The following is a 19,225-nucleotide window of genomic DNA, read 5'->3' as shown; positions in this document are numbered from 1 at the left end:
GATAGTAAAAGTGCAAATGCAGCTATAGACTCAGTTGTGTAAATAGCACCAATAGCATGCTAAGCTCTTTAAAAAAATATTTTCCTATTTAACTTCTTCAATTACAGCCTGGTTAGAATGTAAATTGTATCTATTATTTCTTTTCTTGACAATAGCTCAGCATGATGGGAATGTTACTAAGTGGTACGATGCCTACTTCAACAGACCAAGGCCATATTTTACAAATGAAGGCTTTCCAAACCCACCATGTGTAGAAGGAAAAGAAGTTCTGAGTGGGAAAGAAGAGATATATGTCATAGGTGCTGATACCACATGTATGATACCAGGCAGTCAAGATAAAATATGTAATGGTCCACTGAAACCAAGAAAGCAGTACCTGTAAGTACATTTGTCTCAGTTTGTCCAAGAGAAGGATTTAAGTGAAGTATAGATTTATGCAAACACATAAAACATATAGTTTAATTAGAAAAGGTGGAGATTGAAATAATCGTCATGTGTTTCTAATTTTAAATTTTTTTGGCTGAGCATAAATATGAGAGACAAATTTTTTACAAAATTTTTCAAGCAACAAAAGGTGCTTACTGAGTTCTTAAATTAAATAAAGTCAAATTCAAGACAAGTAATTCACATAGGTTTTTTTAATACATTCAGGATATTGACAGAGTCTTTAATGTCTGTCATAATGTCCCTTTTGCAGGTGAATAATGATTCCAACTTATATTATGCTAAAGCTAAAAATAGTTTTTAGTTTCTAAGTGAAATAATATTTAAGAAAATGCACATAAACTTTTATTTCATTAATTTTTTTGCTTTTATTTCACAGATTTAAGTTCAGAGCAACTAACATTAAAGGACAGTTTACAGATTCTGACTATTCTGACCCTATCAAAACGTTAGGTAAGGAGAGTGTCATTTAATAAAGTATTTCTCTATTTCCAAGGGTCTAGACAATTCCATTTTTCTTTTTGGTACAGTGGTTTTCATGCAGTAAATAATCTCTATTTTTGTTGGACCTAGCTTGACTAAAATGGCTGAGGAAATATATTTATTGCCTTGTATGTCCTCTTGAGGTTTCCAAGAGATTTTACCTCAGCCTGGAATGGTAAATGAAGAAGTAGTGTTGACAAAGTTCATTTACAGAGATTCAATTATACCAATAAAACAACCATGTTGTCCGGATAGTTCATTTTGCTTGTTGAACTTCCAGAAGCTCTACTGTTTTTGCTGTTTCCTTCTGTGTTGGATGTAGAACTAGTATTGTATACTCTTAGTTGGTTAAAAAGATGGCTGGATGGCTAGGCCCAAAGAATGGTGGTTAAATGGAATTACATTCAGCTGGTGGTTGGTCACTAGAACTGTTCCCACTGAGCTCAGTATGCAGCCAGTCCTGTTTAATGTCTTTATTGATGGTCTGGACTAGAGGATCAAGGGCACCCTCAGTTGGTTTGCAGATTACACCAAGTTGGGCAGGAGTATTGGTTGATCTGCTGGAGGGTAGGAAGGCTCTGCAGAGGGATCTGGACAGGCTGGATCCACAGTCTGAGACCAATGATATGAGGTTCAACAAGGCCAAGTGCTGGGTCCTACAGTTGGGTCACAACAACCCCAGGCAGCACTACAGGCTGAGAGCAGAGTGCCTGGAAAGAGTGCCCAAGACTCTGCCCTGAACAGAGTGCCCAAGGGAAAAAGGACCTGGAGGTGCTGGTTGACAGCCAGCTGAACATGAGCCAGCATGTACCCTGGTGGCCAAGGCCAATGGCATCCTGGCCTCCATCAGAAATTGTGTAGTTTACCAGGACCAAGGCAGTAATTGTCCCTCTGTACTCAGCCCTGATGAGCCCACACCTCGAGTGCTGCATGCAGTTCTGGACCTCTCACTACAAGACATTGAGGTGCTGGAGCTTCTCCAGAGAATGGCTGGTGAAGGGTCTGGAGCACAAGTCTTCTGAGGAGAAGCTGAGGGAGCTGGAGTTGTTTAGCCTGGAGAAACGGAGGCTCAGGGGAGACCTTATTGCTCTCTAGAGCTACTTGAGAGGAGGTTATAGCCACGTAGGGATTGAACTCTTCTCCCAAGTAACAAGCAATAGGACACGGCTTCAATTTGTGCCAGGGGAGGTTTAGATTGGATATCAGGAAAAATTTCTTCATAGAAATAGTTGTCAAGCATTGGAACAGACTGCCCAGGGAAGTGGTAGAGTCACTAACCCTGGAGGCAATTTAAAGAAATGTAGATGTGGCACTTAGGGACATGGTTTAATGATGGACTTGGCAATGTTGAGTTAGCAGTTGGACTCCATGATCTTAAAGGACTTTTCCAACCTAAATTATTCCATGATTATATTCCAATGAGCCTAGTAGCAGGTTACCTGAGGACATGACCCTCTAATCCCTTCATCTTTAGCTACAGACAAAGCCCCATATGAATTAATAAATCAATAAATTAATACTGTATAATAGAATCCATCTGGTTCTAATGTCACTAGCCAATAGGCCAGCTGTTATTTGGTCTGAAATACAACATAATTCCTTCATGACTGTATTGATATACCCCCAAAATTGGGAATGATGTCTCTTGAAGCAAACTGTAATAAGATCTGTAAGCTGTTCTAATATATTTTCAAGACCAAAACTTACTCAGCTAAGCATTAGCCCAGACTTTCTGAAAATGGATCCCAAGACAACTGGATGAGTACCCAGAAGAATTTTAGTGGGCACATATTTTTCGCTTGGCATTCATCTTCTGTGATATGAGCTCCCTTATTCATCTAATCCATTTTAGAAATTTGTTACATGATCTGGTACTGAAGACCCTGAAATGCTAATTCACTACCTCAATATTCTGAAAGGATCCGGTACTATTTCTCTAGCCCTGAATATTTTGGAAAGTGCAACATAAAAGTTGTCTTTATATGTTCTGAGTTTAAAAGTCAATGGAGCAAATATTTTGCCCAGTAAGGGAAAGATAGTGTTCCAGTCAGGGAAAACAAGTTTACTAGAAATGAGTCCAATTCTCTCCAGTTCTCTGGGCAACTTTCTCCTCTCTATCAGAAAAGTCTGCAGTACTTAGTGGCAGGCAGATATTCTAATTCATTTGCTTATGTATTTTTACTGAAAATTTGTGACACTTTTTCTGGTTTGTAGGTGATAAATAAGTGCAATTTCTTTTATGCTGAATAAAATGTAACAGGAAAAAAACCCAACAAAACAAGGGATATGTTCCTCAGATATCCATGGCTCCTCATACCCATCCAATGCCTTCTGCGCTAAACTTTAACATCAAGCACTGCTTTTTAAGGCCAAACTACAGCATCCTCTTGTCTAGCCTAAACTTCTAAATTTCAGAGCCCATACAACAAGAAACAAAACTTACATGGAATAGATAATTAAAAGTTCTTTGAATTTTTTTTTACAAGTTCTGTGAAATCAACATCAAACTGATATACCACAAATGATACAGGCACTGCACTTAAGGGATCTTAAGGATGCAGCACAGGCAATGCCATTACCAATATCATCTTAAGTGAATAAGGGAAATTAGATTTTTTCAGACACATTTTCTCTGGAGACACATAACATAAGGAACCTTGCCCAAGTGTTTTCTTCCAGAACATGCCTTGGTTATGTGAACTTTGGGCTTGCTCTAGAGGCCTAATTCAGAACATACAAGATAGATCTGTAGCTTTTAGATGTTTCTGTGACCCAATTACTTATATTGCACTCATAGCATTAGCTTCTTTCCAAGAGAAGTTTATGGTGCCTGAAATCAATTAGCTTCTTTCATAATAATCACTGAAATTTGTAGTTTTCCAACATTACAGTTTCACTTTAGTAGATAAAACACTAATTTAAATTTTGGTAGAGGTATGCACAACAGTTCAAAGAACTCTAAATTATTTTGGTTCCTAAATCTATTAATAGAATAGGTAGGTCTCTGATCTGGAAAATCAGAAAGATAACCTTGTATAATTTGCAGCAGAAAAAAATATGGAAACCTTGAGAGATTTCTCTGTGACAGATGTTAGATGCTCTTGTTAAACAACAGGAATTTTGCTAGGAAGCAGAAATTATTGGAATACACAGCTGCAATAATGTTTTTTTTAATTATAGTAAAGGATACACTTTAATAACGTGCACCCACTCAGCCATACTCAGAGTACCACAACCCTCCTCTTAAGCTGGAGAGGTGGAGTTTCTTCCTCATAACCCATGACTGACATTGCAAAAATAATGTCCATATTACAAGGAAAGGTCAGGATTTTTCCATGAGATAATTAAGATGTGGTGATAAATTCTGTTTAAACTTTTAATACATCAAGGCAGATTATAACCTTTTTGTAAACTCTCATAGCTTGTTCAGCAAATCATTGTGAGGCAACTGGTAAGTTGTGTAAGTGTACTTTTTCCATGTGAAATATAAAGCTGATGAGATAAGAAATAATCAGAATGGGGTTTCCTGACACTGCCTGTTGCATAGAAACTGACCTTAATGTATTCTACTATTACACTTTGTTATCATCATGCATTGAGTGCAGCACCTCAGAATTATACAATGTGATATTTTCTGTTTTGTCTCCTTTCCCTTGCTCATAATCATCTCTACAGACATGTCTACACAGAAAAGTGTAGACCTTCCCTGTTGCAAAGAAGTAGGAAAAAATGTGGGGGTTTTATTCTTGGTGGCACAATTCTGCTAGGACTGTTTTGGTTACTAACATTGGTATTGTTTGGACTGATGTTAATTGTAGGGTTTAACACAGACTTCACTGTTCACTGCAAAATAGATAGCACCATTGTAGAGGTTCCTCTGTATATTCTTCTGTCCTTCTTCCACATTGCTAACATTTTTGCATTATCATAGTAATAAGTGAGTGGCATGGATGTTTTCATTCATTTTCTCATTGAAACATTTTTGTATATATTTGCTTTTCTCTTCTTTTGTCTTTCCCTGGGTGAAATTTTTCTTATCTTGTAGTGTCCAGTGTTGCGTCTAAAACTTTGTTAATGCAGTGGAAGAATTATTTCAGGCGTTTTGTAAACTATACTGAATTCCGTTGCCTGTCAGGCATGATATTGCTTATTCATGTTAGTTTTGGTCTACAGTAATCTCATTCTTTCTTTTGATAAATTTCTATCTAACCTACTGTTTATTGTGCTGTATTATTGTAGCTGATTATTTCTACCTACATGTAGAACCATGCACTTGATCTTACAAAATTGCATCCTACTGTTTTAAGATCATTTCTTCAGATAAATCAGGATCGTTTTGAATTTGAATGATGTTCTCCTATGGACATCAGTCCAGATCATCTGCAATACACTCTGTAATCCCAAAACAGAGCCTTTTGAGAGAAACAAAGCCAGGACTACAGTGTTTCCCATGTGTCTGTGGGAGGATGTTGTCCTTTGAGTGGGAAATCTCAGTTTCCTATGGCAGGAAGCAGTACATTTTCTCCCCTTCCTTGAGGCTAAACAGGAGATAGGTTTTCTACAGTGGATCAGCAATGAAGGTGAATGTCAACAGAGGTGAACAATATCAGCAGTAGTATTCCCTTGCTTTACTTATTTTTACTGTTGCCCAAAGGAAAAAGAGGGTGAGGGTTTTTTTAGATAGGTACTGGATTACCAGGAAGGGTGGGAAATAAAATGAGTCTCAGAAGTATAGCACTAAAGAGGTTCAAAAAGAGGCCTAGAAACTTCTAATCTAAATAGTTTATCAGTTTCTGAATGAGTTTTCATTCTCACCTGGAAGGACTGATTATTATCACAGAGGCCTTTATGATTACTTTTGACCTACTAGTGGTTATTCCTGACAATATCACCAATTCACACAAACAAGGAGCATGAGTTAATTGTCAGTGAGGTAGATTAATCCAGGAAGTTCAGATCTGGTCACTAGTTGGGTTCTTTCAGCACCCTTATCTCTAAAAATAGTATCTTTTTTTTGTGCTTTTGAGTGGCAGCAAGCCTCAAAGCTTTAGAGTTGTGCTCTGCCTTTTCCACTTGAGGAGTCTGAGTAGTCCTCCTCTGTTCTTGGCTGCACAGAGACTGCAGGAGCTTAGCTCAGGCCAAGGTTCAGACTGATATTACTGCAGTGTAGACTTACCTTAACCTGTTGAGCAGGTAAAACTGAGAAGCACCAAGGGATGGCTGCACATACAGCTCTAGCCACGTACTATTAACGTTACGCGTTACACAGATCAGCAATGCTTGGGAACCTCTTCATAAATTGTTTCTGGTTTTGTTATATTTTTCTTTCTGAATCAGCTCTTCAGCCACCACAAAATGGATGCAGTTGCACAGAGACAAAAGGAGTCTGTCTTTCATAATTTCCTTATTTCCCACTGTCAGAAACGTAAAAATTCTGAAGAATCTATGAAATACTAGCTTTCCACTTTCTGTTGCAGGTGAAGGACTAACCGGAAGATCTGTAGAAGTTATCCTTGCTGTTACTCTGTGTATACTTTCGGTTGTTCTTTTGGTGGCTGCAGTGTATGCTTTTGCAAGGTGAGATTTATGTATCCTTGCCATAGTATGTTTGAAAACACTCAAAAATGTTTTAAAGAAGAGTTTAAACAGAACAATTCTGTCATTTCAAAATGTGTTGGGTTTTGGTTGGGTTTTTTTGTCTAGAGAGGATAACTTCCATAGATGAAGAAAACCCATCTTGTCCATAGGGCAAATCAGAGTAGCCTGTCTTAAATTTCTGAAGTCACTTCTCTATTGACAGATCAGAGTGTCAGCTGGTTGAAGTTATCGTGATGACTAACACTATTTATAGCTGAATATGAAGTAAATACTCTAAATTCTATTTTCTGTCTTGCTAATAAATTTATCACTTCAATACATTGAAATAGCACACATGAAAGAGAAATTGAGTTCTAATTCAAATTGTGAACAAAATCTCCATGTAAAGAAGCAGGCTGGGCACTGCACACACAATGTCAGTTTCCTCATTCATCAGTTCTGTTCTCCCTCAGCTGCATTATTCAGGCATTACCAAAGAATTTATGTAGGAAAACTAAAAGAATATAGCAGCTAGATTCTTTTTTCTGAATTTTAGACAACGTAACTGCAGTTACATTTGTCCACTAAATTAAACCGTTGGAAGGGAGAGAATAAAGGCCAAGGAAGGATTCCTGGCAACCATTTTTCAGTTTCAGCCTGTCAAATCAAAGTATTGATATATATGTTCTTAAGTCTTTTGCATGTTTATTTTTCACTTTATTTTCTGTTTAGAATTCGGCAGAAGCAAAAAGAGGGAGGCACATACTCCCCACGAGATGCTGAAATTATTGACACTAAGTTCAAACTGGATCAGCTGATCACAGTGGCAGACCTGGAGCTGAAGGATGAGAGATTTACACGGTAAGCATACTCCTTAGGCAAAACAGTAGCCCAAAGGGTCTGTAGCCATGACCCCTTTCTGACCTTTGCTTGTTTGGAAGTGTTTGTGCTGTTCTTACTTACACAGGTCACTGAGATCCTTTTTCAAAGAATGACCTCCATCCTCAAGACACTTCTCACTAGCTTTTAGAAAATCACTTAATCTTAAGCTCTTTTTACAACAAGGTAAAGATCTAAGTGCAAATCACTGTTTAATTGTGTTAGCCAAAAAAGGGTTACATATTTTTAAACATGCAGAATTTCCGAGGTTTTAATGGCCCAGTGTTTCTGTAGGCTGCAAACTTACATAAGTATTTTGAAAGAGCCAAACTCCCAGAAATCCCTGTCAACTAATTTGAGAACAAATCAACTAATTCATTAACAAATCTGTCATTGTTTAATTGACATTCAGAAAACTTTTTTTTTTTTTTAACCAAGGCATTTGCATAACATCTGGGTTTCTGTGGAGCTCAGCACACTGGCTATACTAACATCTACTCCTTTAAGGTGCATGCAGCAATTCCAGGCTATTCATATTTTCTATTTGACAAGGAATCTTATCACAGATATTTATCAAAGGAAAACCACTCATTTTGACTGTCAGAAATATGGATATTATTCAACAAATAAATATAACTCTTATTCTCAATAATATGGGACATCCAACTGAGTTAGAAATATTTGGCAAACATTCCTCACCTGCCAGTATTTTCCCTGCTGTGTCACAGATGAAACACTGTGGTAGGCAGTCTTCTTAAAGATGAGAAGCCTAAAATAGTCTTACCCTACAAGTCAAACATCCTATTGTTGCAGGTTAGGAATAGCTGGAAGATGAAAGGTTGTTAGCTGTTGACCTGGGCTTTTTGTACATGTCTACGTGTGTGGTACAGAGTAAGTTGATTGCGTGTACAAGCCTGTTCAAAGTAGAGCACACAAGAATGGCTGCTTGTGACAGATGAGAAAACATACTATGAGTCATCTGGAAATCACTGATGTAACGGATGTGGTATGTTGTGTGGGGGACACTTGTTGTGCAGATAACATTGTTTAGTACCTGCTAGCAACAGTGGAAAGCATCCTCTGAAGACAGAACCATAGCCAATGCACTGTGATAACTGTGACTCATATAAATGGTCTTGATGGATCTTCAAAATTACCTTGTTTCCAAACTGTTAGCTAAATAAAAATAGCATTAATTTTGCTTATATACTAAAGTGTTAATGGATTTTACTTCCAGATACTCTTCGTTTTTCTTTAGACGCAAGGAGATATTTGTCATCCAGTAAGTTTTTGTATTATTGAAGCAACATGGTGTGTTTTCTATTCTATTCTCTTAACCTGTGTGTTACTGTACTATAATGAGCAATATAGTTAATCTAAATGAAATGTCAATCTTTGCAGACATAATAATGACAAAAATTGTATTTGTCATCATGAAATCATGTCTATTTTTAGTATCTAACTTTAAGTTATAACAGTTCCACAACTATTTTACGTGGAAACTATAACACATTATGGCAATTTAGCCCTGAGATACATAACCTATCCTTGAAAAAAAGGTAGTGCAAATGCGACATAAGAAACATAATGTTACTTTCTTTGGCAGTTAGAATGTATATACTCAAGATAAATTCTTTTTTTTCTCAACTGCCTTTTGTACTCACAGTGCAGGAGTTTCATACTATACCCCTACCATCTCAGCAATATATCCCCCCAGTCAAATGTTTTATCAGTTTTCAGATACTATTCTGCCACTCTTCTGTCTAAATTATGTGTAGTTTAGACTTGTAGAGTCTCAAACTCTTAAGGGTAATTGCAAACTTTTGCCCATGCTCTTGCCCATATTGTTTCATACTTATGTACACTTCACTATGTGATTTAGACACGGCAAGGCCTTTACTGAACTGTGTTTCAGCAGTTTTAGTTACATCACCCTTATTTTAATGAGTCAGATTCACATCTTGGTTTGCAATTTGTCATGTTGTTCCATCTGTACTTTTATCTTTCCTCCTTCCATCCCTTCTTTAATGGTCAAAAGCAAAGACTCTCTATTTCTGTCATTGTGAGGTACATGAAGTAGCTGTTAAAATTTTTGATTGTTACTTTTCAAACAGTAGTGGTACTGAAGCTACAGTGGCTTCCTTGCTCAGGTCTTTTGTTGAACATTAAGAGAAACTGTTGAAATTTGAAGTTCAGGCACTAATTGAGAATTCCTCAGGATAGAATTCAGGACCTCTTTTCAACTGGAAGACAGAAAATGTACTGTGGAACCCTACTACATAACATACACGTAGTAATGAGGGGTAGGATATCCTTGACGTGATCAAATTTTTTTAGTTTATTTTGACTTTTTTCTTTTTTAAGCTTCAAAGAGTGTTTCAATATCTGTAATATTCTGTTCTGGTAGTGCCAGTGACCAAAAGAGACAATTTAGGTGTCCTTCCTCATAATGATGAGTTATATCAAGGAGCTGGCAGAAGCACGGCAGCATGTGCCAAGGCAGTTTACTGCAAAGCCTAATATCTAAAATATTTTTGCTACCTGTTTTCAGACTTCCACAGTTGCATCATGAAAGAGCTTTAGTACTTGTTACCTTTGGGGAACAGCCATGCTGAAGTCAATCCCAGTCCCAGTTCTTGTGTTGACCCTATAATTTCATTATTTGTTGTTAAAGCAGTGACATGTTAGCATGTTAAATTATTGTATTACATGTTGATGACTACAGTGTAACCTTTACAAATTTCCCATGCATTTGGAACAGGCATCACTGCATCTGCACAACCTACTGCTATACACTGACTGCATTTAGGCAGGTATCAACTGTGTTTCAAAGCTTACTGTGTTTCAGTTTGTGGTATTCTGTAAATGTATGAGGAAAGCATAGATGGGCAGATTCTCTTGCCAGACTGGCATGTTTGTATTTCTTGGATAACAGTAAATCAGCTGAAATCTTATCCAGCTTTCTACTCTGAAAAAGTAATGGGGAGTTTGTGTGAAACTCTTAGGTGATAAAAGAACATAGCATAGATTTTTTTTTCTACCTACTCATCACCTTATTCAGTGCTCATTTGAAGGGGATGTTTTTGAAACCACATGTTTTTTCATTTCTCAGACAGTATATTATCTATCATGGTAGTGACTATAAATCAATAAAGGCATGCACTTGCAGCTGACACCATTCATCCACAGAATCAAAATCCACTCTAGCCTGCTCCCCAAGATCTTTCTTGACCGTCTCTTATACATTGTCTCTTTAGACAGTCTCTCATACTTAGTGAATTGTGGCCTATGATCTTGGCTCTTGTCAGAAAATTTGTGCAGCTGGTATCACACAAGAAATGAAAAGGAGTAGAAAAAGGTTTTTCTGTTCTGTATTAATATGACTGGAAATATTTTTTATTATTCCTAGATCAAAAATTTGACAGCTTGAAGCTTAGAAAATGTTCAGTATAGGTTAATCAAAGTATTATATTTCAAACATTTTTATAAATTTTGTCATATTAAATATTTTGCATTAAAAAGTCAGTTTGACTAGAAAAAGACAAATTTAAAAGTGCTAAGTATCCCATTTTGACAATTTTGAAACTTTTTAGGGGGTAACACTTTTTTTCAGACCATGAAATTAATGGAAAATCCCAGTCACCACTAGTAATCTTTTAGCATAATGGCCATCATAAAAAAATTTACTTGAAAAACTTCAGTGTCTAATATTACTAATACTAGCAAGTACATATATACTGTCTCTCAACAAGTCTTCGTTAGGCAACTAATTAATTGGATGTAGTTTCAGAGGACATGCAGGGAATTAAGTCCTACTGAATTCAGTGGAAAATGAGATCTTCTTTATGAATCCAAAATGAGTGTTTGGGACATATGATGCTCTCCATGATGGTGGAGATGGTCTGAGACAGGCAATAACAGGAAAAAACAACCTTGTTTAAAACATACACAGCCCATCAATCTAAATTAGGTTAAAGATTGTTTCATTAAGCACACTGAATATACATATGCTGGGTGCTCTCATTACTTACCTTTTAAAACATGTACATAGGGTTTACCAAGTCACTTTTCAAAGCAGAAACTAAACTTCTATGAATAGATTCTGTCACTAAATTTTCAGGGTGCACCAGGTTTGGTGAGAGGCAAGTAACTCTTCCCTGTTACAGGTGCTCACCTAGGAGACAATCTACTTGTCACCCTCCTTTTGCAGTGGTTTCTGCAGCAAGATAAAGCTGTGCAGATCCCTGTTTCCTAAAGTCTTTCCTTGAGAAGTTGCATCTTGCGGTTGATCCTTTGAGGCTTTTGTTTCACTTTGTGTGAGACAGCTTGTCAAACAAATGGGGCACAGACTCAGAAGAAATTTTTCTGCATTACAGACATTGTAGCCATTGCAAATACCAGGTAATTAGAAATCCTTTTGAAAAATATTGTATGTTAAATGATTATCACCCTCCCTATATACTATACATCTGGTAGGTGTCTGTATTTGAGGTAACAATTTTGCACACACATTACTTTCCATAGACCAGCCTGTTTTTTTCTGTAGACAGACCTATCTTCCTTTGAGTGGGGATAGGCATGGATTCTGCCTTGCCTTTTTCTTAAACAAGTTTCCTCTAGTAATCAGCTATCAAAAATAGACTTCCTGAAGTTTGTATTCCAGGAGTACAAAGTTTATGAATGTATGTGTCCTGGTACAATGGAAGAAATGACCATGTGTTCTCTTTCCTTAGGCCTTTAATATTTAGGAAGGGTTAAGCTCCATATTGCTTTCAATTAACTTGTTAAAAATTAGTTCCTCCCTTGGTCCTAGGAAGTGTCAATGGTGCTTATGAGTTAAGCCTTTTGCCCACATAGTCATTTCTGTTGTTTTCTATTTGGACGAAGTTTTAATTCCCTGTGGATTTCAGATGATTGACCCAGAGAGAAAGCAGAGTCTGTGTGGCAATATGGTCTTCAGTTACCACTGCCAACACAAATAAATGCCTTCTTTCTAGCTCTATCATAAGTAATCTGAGTGGGATTCAGATTTTTGATAGACTTCAAAAAAACCCCACACATGAAACAATACACTGTTTTAAAAGAAAATCAGATTTAAGGCAATAAAGCATTCTTTATCTGAGAGAATGTTTTTCTTTCCTAGTTTCAAAGTCCGACAAGTGGGAATCTGAAATGATCCAGCTGAAATAGGGAAATTTTCAACTTTGTGGTGTGATTCTAAATTGTGCTCATGAAGATCTAGTGATATTTATATTTTTATGTTTTATAAAAAAGGCTGGGAAATGTGGAGGATAAGATTATAGGTAGATGAGTATTTGTTCATTGTTGAAACACTGTAAGATTATTATTATTACATATTCTAAATCAAGAGACATGGAAATATGCTGATTTTTTAAGCCCAAGCATGCTGAAACTGAGCATAGATGGAAGTTTTTAAAGAGAACACAAAATTCATCCTTTCTGAAGATCCTTACACAACAAGGCCAAGATCTTTACCATAGTTAGTCAAGAAAGACATGAATTTTCATATAAGAATTTAAGTAAATAATCTTATTTTCTGAGCTCCCAAGCCACAGCTATATGTACTTGCTACTAACAAAAGTTTTAAAAATCAAGTTCTTCACTTAAATGCCCACAGACAGGTTAAAGTGTCAATCTGTAGATGTCTTGCTTCTTAAAAAAAGGTATACTGCTTGTGAAAGATGATATATTATTATGCCTTTAAAAAATAGCCTGTTATTAATATTAAAAATTGACTAGAAAGCAACACATGCAACACTAATTTCCTAAGCTATTTCAGTGCTTTACTTCCCTGTTTCGAGTGCAAGTGAAAAAAAGGAAATATTGTTGGGTAAGGTGGTGTCGATGGTGCTGCCTGTCGTCTGCGGTCTTTGCTGTTGGACCCGTGTACCTTCAGCACTGAAACACTAATGACATATCTGGGTTGCTTATATACAGCATAGAAGTAATTTTTATTCCCTAATGACCAAATTGTATTTTCTTACTGCAAAGTAGATGCAGTAAGCCACTACTTGCTATGAATTTGAGAGGAGAGCTATCAATATTTGAAAAATTAGTGCAATATCAACTAGGACATGATTTTTTTTCCATTGTTCTGTGGTGAAGATAGCTGAATTCAAAGGAAAAGCAAGGGTAATTTCTTTGCAATTGATTATAATTTTATCCAGAAAAAAAGCCTAAAAAAAGTTTATGTTCTACTCAAAGACAAATATATTTGTGTGCAGTACATTGACACAGCTATTAAGAAAACTGTAATTCTGTAATGTTGCCAATATTACTAGAAAGTAGTTTAATCTGCCACAAAATGCAAACAACATAAGTGATATAATAAGAACAAGCTATATGTCTTAACATTCATAGAGTTGCATGCTCTGCTATCTTTTTCATTCTGAAACTGTCCTTTTAACTCCAGTGAGACTGACCCAGTGAAGCTTTCATAGCCATTTGCTTTATTTGAAGATAACTGTTCTAACAAAGTATGTATCACAAAGGCATCTTTAGTAGCTTTGAAATTGACTTCTCTGATGCTTAATAATGAGTGATTCAACAACTGTATTACTCTCATGGTTCATCATTTGTATTAATCTCATTTTATTATCTAAATTAAAATTTAAATAATTAAGAATAAGTTCATAAACCAACTTCTTTTTGAAGCAATTTTTTCTTTTCTCTTAAAATTATGACAGCAGTACAGTAGACATTTGTATTTGTATTATAGAATACTTTTTGTAATATTTGTCAGTAAGAATGTATGATTTTTGTAGAGACAAACACATAAAAGGTATACTTGAGCTCTTTTGAAGGGGCCCATTATCTTTTAAACAATTATTTCAAACTTTTTTGGCTTTAGACAAGCTTTGTCAGTCAAGGCCATCTAAAAGTTTTCTGAGTATAGATGCTCATGTAACATCTTCATGAAACCTACTGTGGAATCAAGTTAAAGATTTAATATGTATCACAGTTTTTAAAATTGGCACACATGGAAACAGCAGTGAACATGCAAAAAATTAACATGAAACCAGAACATTATTTTTAAAAATCTTTAGAAAAACAACCATAGCTGTGGTTTCTGTAGAGGCACACCAATAGTATGCTTCATCTGTCACTTATTTTAGATACCTGCTTAAAATGAGACTATATCGTACCTATTTCTCTTCATTGATTATAAAAGATATCTAGAGTGACTAACTCAGAAATATGTGTCTGTGTTCAGTCACATTAATTGTATCCTTATGCTCTGAAATGGCCCTTAGAAGAATGATGTTTGGTGCGTAGTGTAAAATGAAGCCTGTCAATGTATAAAAAATGTTGTGCTGCAAGCATGGATTTCCCAAGTCCGTATGAGCCCAGAGTATTGTAAAATGATGTGAAGAGAATGATAGAAACTACAACTACCTTATTGATATCTGCCAATACCTGAGGTAAAAACTAAGCAAGACAATCAGCCAAGATATCTGAATTTGAATCCATAAGAGAAATACATCTGGTCCTTTAGTTGCTTGGTATTTAATCTAGAACCTATTAATATGTACAATATTGGTTAACTGAACTTGCTACATTTAACAAAAATCTCTGTTGCAGATTACTTAGTTATAGAAAATCCATCAAGTAAGTTTATTAAAGATTTTTATGTTGTGTTCATTGGTGAGTCTCAATGTGTGGTTCCCTCTTCTATGTTTATTAGAAAAAAACTCCAAGCTGCGTATAAATCATAAAAGCATGACTAATTGCATGGTAACTGGAGAAATGCGTTCTCTCTCTCTGGGGTGAAGCCTGCATGTCTGTGTTTTAGCTTGGGAAGTAATACAGGGATATTTAAACTCCTCACGATTTAAAAACCATGTCATTATGAGAATGAGGTCATTGCAATATTTTATAAGTCTAAAACCTTGCAATGTATAAAATGTTTTCTGTGCAACAAAGACTTATGTACTGTAGAATGCAATGATAACTTTACAAATTTACTTTAATGTCAAAACTTCACCTTGAAATGCTGTTACCTACAAAAACAATCATATGCTACAGGACTTAACATTAGCAACATAAAAAATTTTGTGAGGGGGAACAACAAGGAGAAAAAGTATTTCTATTTTAAGTGACCAAAAGGAAATCAAATAAGCACGCTGTAAGCAATTTATAATTTTCTACCCGTAAGTATCAGTTTCTATTGAACTGAAAAACTTTGTTTATTAATAAATTGCAGTTAATAAAAAGAAGGACAAAGACATTCTCTATGGGTTTCTAAATCTTCTGTCATTACTTTCAGGCCAATAAGCAAGAAATCCTTCCTACAGCATGTTGAAGAGCTTTGTACAAACAACAACCTAAAGTTTCAGGAAGAATTTTCGGTATGTTGCCAGCAGTTGTCACAACATGGCAAGACCTTCAGTCGTTTCATGTGTCACATTTCATGTCCATTTTAAGCAGACAAGGCCGTGAAGGACTCTGGCCTTGATAATCAATACCCAATTACCAGGTTGATTGTTTAGAAAGTAATATTACACTGATTTGAATTCTGCTGTCTATACTGCAACCTTGTCAGAATTATTCACCTTAGTGTCAGCAAAAGATGATCTTCTTTAGACTTCAGCCTTGGCAAGAACACCATATTTGTGCTTTTATGTGTATAGTGATGCATATATAGTTTACCTAAGAACAGATTATTCAGAGTTTTCTAACATACATACAGGTATATTTAACTGCTATAAATATGTTCGTCTTTCTGAGTGATGGTGACTCCAAAAACACAGTTAGTGTTTATTCTGTGACATTTTCAGGCCCGAGTCATACTGCTATGAAACTCAGAAATGTTTTCCTTTCATTGATTTCAGTGCAGAAAATAAAAAGTTTGGTCATGATACTTTGCTTTTTGTTCCTCTTACAAATAATGTCATCCTTGTTACACTCTTGAGAATAGCTTCCATGTGAATAGCCTCCATCTCTTTATATGAGCAGATGAACACAGCAAGTCTGCCTTTCTTTATGAAAAGAGCCTTGGTTTCAAAATATACATTACAGATAATATAATGCATATATAGTTTCAAATTTATATCTCAAAGTTTTCACTATTTTCATTAAGTCATATTTTACGGCTATCATATTTTTTCTAACAATATCTTCTCATTATTTCAGATTCTTTATCATCATTATCTTTTAACACATATAGTGTTATTTGCCTTCCCAAAAATAATTTGTCAGTGTCCAGTGAGTTTATTATTTTGGATTTTAAAATTTATCATTAATTACTTACCATTTGGATTTACAAAAATGAAGACTTAACAATTGGCTTTTCTTCTGCTCGATTATAATATTTCAGTTTATGAGGGAACACTAACAAAAGTGTTTAAAGATTAATGGTATTTCCTACAGCTTTTTTGTTATGCTCATTAGGTAAAATTGGTCTGGATTTAATAATAAAAATCACCATAAAATTCTCTGAGAAAGAAAGTAAGAACTTTTTTTTTCTGAAAGTAGAAGTGTTATTTCACTTGAACAAGAATGATTATAGTTACATTATGCATGACTGAACAGATGAAAGGTTTTACTAGCAATAGCGTTTTCACATATTAACATTCATTACTGGAAAGTTTCTAGTATTACTTTTTTTAGGTGTGACCCACAGTGAGTAAGCCTTACGGTATTGTAATGCCTTAAATCTTAAACAATAGTGTTTTATCAAATCAAAATCTTTGTATTCCATTTAAAATTTAGAGAAATATAAGAAACTGAGGCCTCATTCAGTAAGTTATAGAGTCAACTTATAATAAATGGGTTTATATGCCATTTAGACTTCCAGTAGTTTTTCTCTCTGAGCTTCAGCTTCCATGTTTCAGAGTGTAGTGAAATCTTCCCAAATGACTTGTCCAAGGGCAGGCAGAATTTCCAAGTGGGTTCAGTCCATGATTCAGAATGTATCTATAGTATTTGCAGCACATCTTAACAGATGAATAATAGGATTGACGGCGCACTTGAAACGACATCAGAAATGACAATGCTCAGAAACAGGCAATGCACAAAACAAACAATCAGACCTCATGATCTGCATTGTTTCTATCCACAAAAAACATGGTTTTGAGTTTTCCAACATAAATTTAGCTCTTTCCATTTCACTTAGTCTTGGAATCTGGGGACATTTCTGGTTTCGTCTAATCTGCTGGATTGACCAAGCTGCTGTACCAGAAGATCTCTAGCGTTCAATCTTGGTTACATGGGAACAGGACCTCTGTGTAAACATGATGAGAAGAGAATCAAGACCTCAGAATGGATCTGGATCCATGCCTTGTCAGAAAAGACAAGTTTAAAGAAACCATCGGGAGCCAAAGGGTGATGGGCACCACCCAGCTGCTATTCAAACTTCCAGCTTTCCAGCTGATTCACGTGGCTCTCAATACCTTTGAGAAATTAAGCTTTTCTAGTAACTGGCAAATTACTGAAACATAAATGCTTATGTAATTGGTTTATGATGAGTTCTGTTCATGAATAAAAAAGCGAAATACTTCCAAATGTATGACACCAGAGTGCCATAAAAGTACTACAGTAAACAAAATGCAAATTAATTATTTCAAAGTTTTCTGAGTCTGCAAAGAAATATGATTTCTGTGACAAGTTGTTATTGAATCTGGAAACCCAAATAGTCTTTCCCCTATTCTGAAAATAATAATTTAGACTGAAATCCATATTAATGCAGGGAAAATCGGTATGAGGCATTTGAGGACTTGTTCAGAAATGAAAACCTTGTTATGAAAATAACATCATCTGCTTCTCTATTTCTTCTCTACTACAAAATGCTGTCCAGCAATGCTACTTCTGTACTAATTAACTGAAAAGTTAGGACTTGGAGGAGTGAGGCAAATGAGGCAAGTTAAAGTTCACATGATATGGAATTCCATGGCCCAAAACACCTGCAAAATGCCATAGGCATTTTGTATATGTCCTTCCTTCATGCAAAATTCAATGACAAAAATTATGTGTAAGAGTTTCAGCTTTCTGAATAAGAGGAATTTTAATATCTCCACCCTTAGCTGTGTTTTACAGATATGGCTGACAAAATACTTGAATTAGCAATGAAAACAAAAAAACAACAGAATAAAACTCTCCTGGTTTTCCATTTTTCGTTACCTCTCTCATTTGTTTATTTGCCAATAGTTTACTTACTAGTAATTAAATTTTTTATAAAAGACAAACTGTCTCAAACACCTGAGAAAAACCACTTGAAAACAATTAACATTGAACCTGATAGTAATGCTATCTGTCCCACTTTTGGAAGAAGCCCATACAGAGGGCTCCTTTTATACCTTTTATATTAGAAGACAAATTTGAAAGGAATTTTGAAGAAGGGGTTACTTAATACAAGCAGCAAAATTTTCTATTGTGGTCATTTAAAGCGATCTTCTCCAAATCCAATTTCTTAACTTAGATGGATGTTGAAACAGGTCTTCCATATAACATTTGTCAAACAAAGGGAAAAATGTATTGCAGGTAATGACATATTTGAAATCTTGGCTTTTCTGGGTTTTCTATTGTCCTAACACCACTAAGAGATCATCACATCAATACAGTTTCTCCATTAACAAGTTATGAGGTTGTCTCCACTGTTTTAATCAATTTGGGAAATTATACCTATTTTTGCACACGAATGTACCCATCACATGAGTTCTTCAATATGAATGATTTATCCAACTCTGTCCTTCCAAATAGAACTAATCACCAGTTATGAAACTACAGTACAACCCAAAATAACTCTTCCTACCTGTTTCGCAAACAGTCCTATGAACAATAACTAATTGCCAGTTGTCTCAAGTTAATTAAATTCTCATCAGTT

General features: G+C 35.6%; 1 protein-coding gene across 1 annotated transcript in view; it reads left to right on the top strand.

Moving 5' to 3' along the window:
• Positions 1-19,225, top strand: part of PTPRQ (protein tyrosine phosphatase receptor type Q) — a 135,014-nt gene that overhangs the window by 99,080 nt on the left and 16,709 nt on the right. Inside the window, exons 49-55 of the mRNA XM_027747790.2 lie at positions 156-378; positions 824-897; positions 6,405-6,504; positions 7,237-7,365; positions 8,621-8,665; positions 14,986-15,012; positions 15,671-15,752. Of these exons, the coding sequence (XP_027603591.2) occupies positions 156-378; positions 824-897; positions 6,405-6,504; positions 7,237-7,365; positions 8,621-8,665; positions 14,986-15,012; positions 15,671-15,752 (680 nt within the window). The remainder of the gene's footprint in view (positions 1-155; positions 379-823; positions 898-6,404; positions 6,505-7,236; positions 7,366-8,620; positions 8,666-14,985; positions 15,013-15,670; positions 15,753-19,225) is intronic.

The sequence above is a fragment of the Pipra filicauda genome, unplaced genomic scaffold (genome assembly GCF_003945595.2).
Source record: "Pipra filicauda isolate LSUMZ 115617 unplaced genomic scaffold, ASM394559v2 scaffold4_size7858003_pilon, whole genome shotgun sequence".
Classification (NCBI taxonomy): Eukaryota; Metazoa; Chordata; class Aves; order Passeriformes; family Pipridae; genus Pipra; species Pipra filicauda.
The sequence above is the reverse complement of the archived record's forward strand: the minus strand, read 5'-3'. Positions and strand labels throughout refer to the sequence as shown.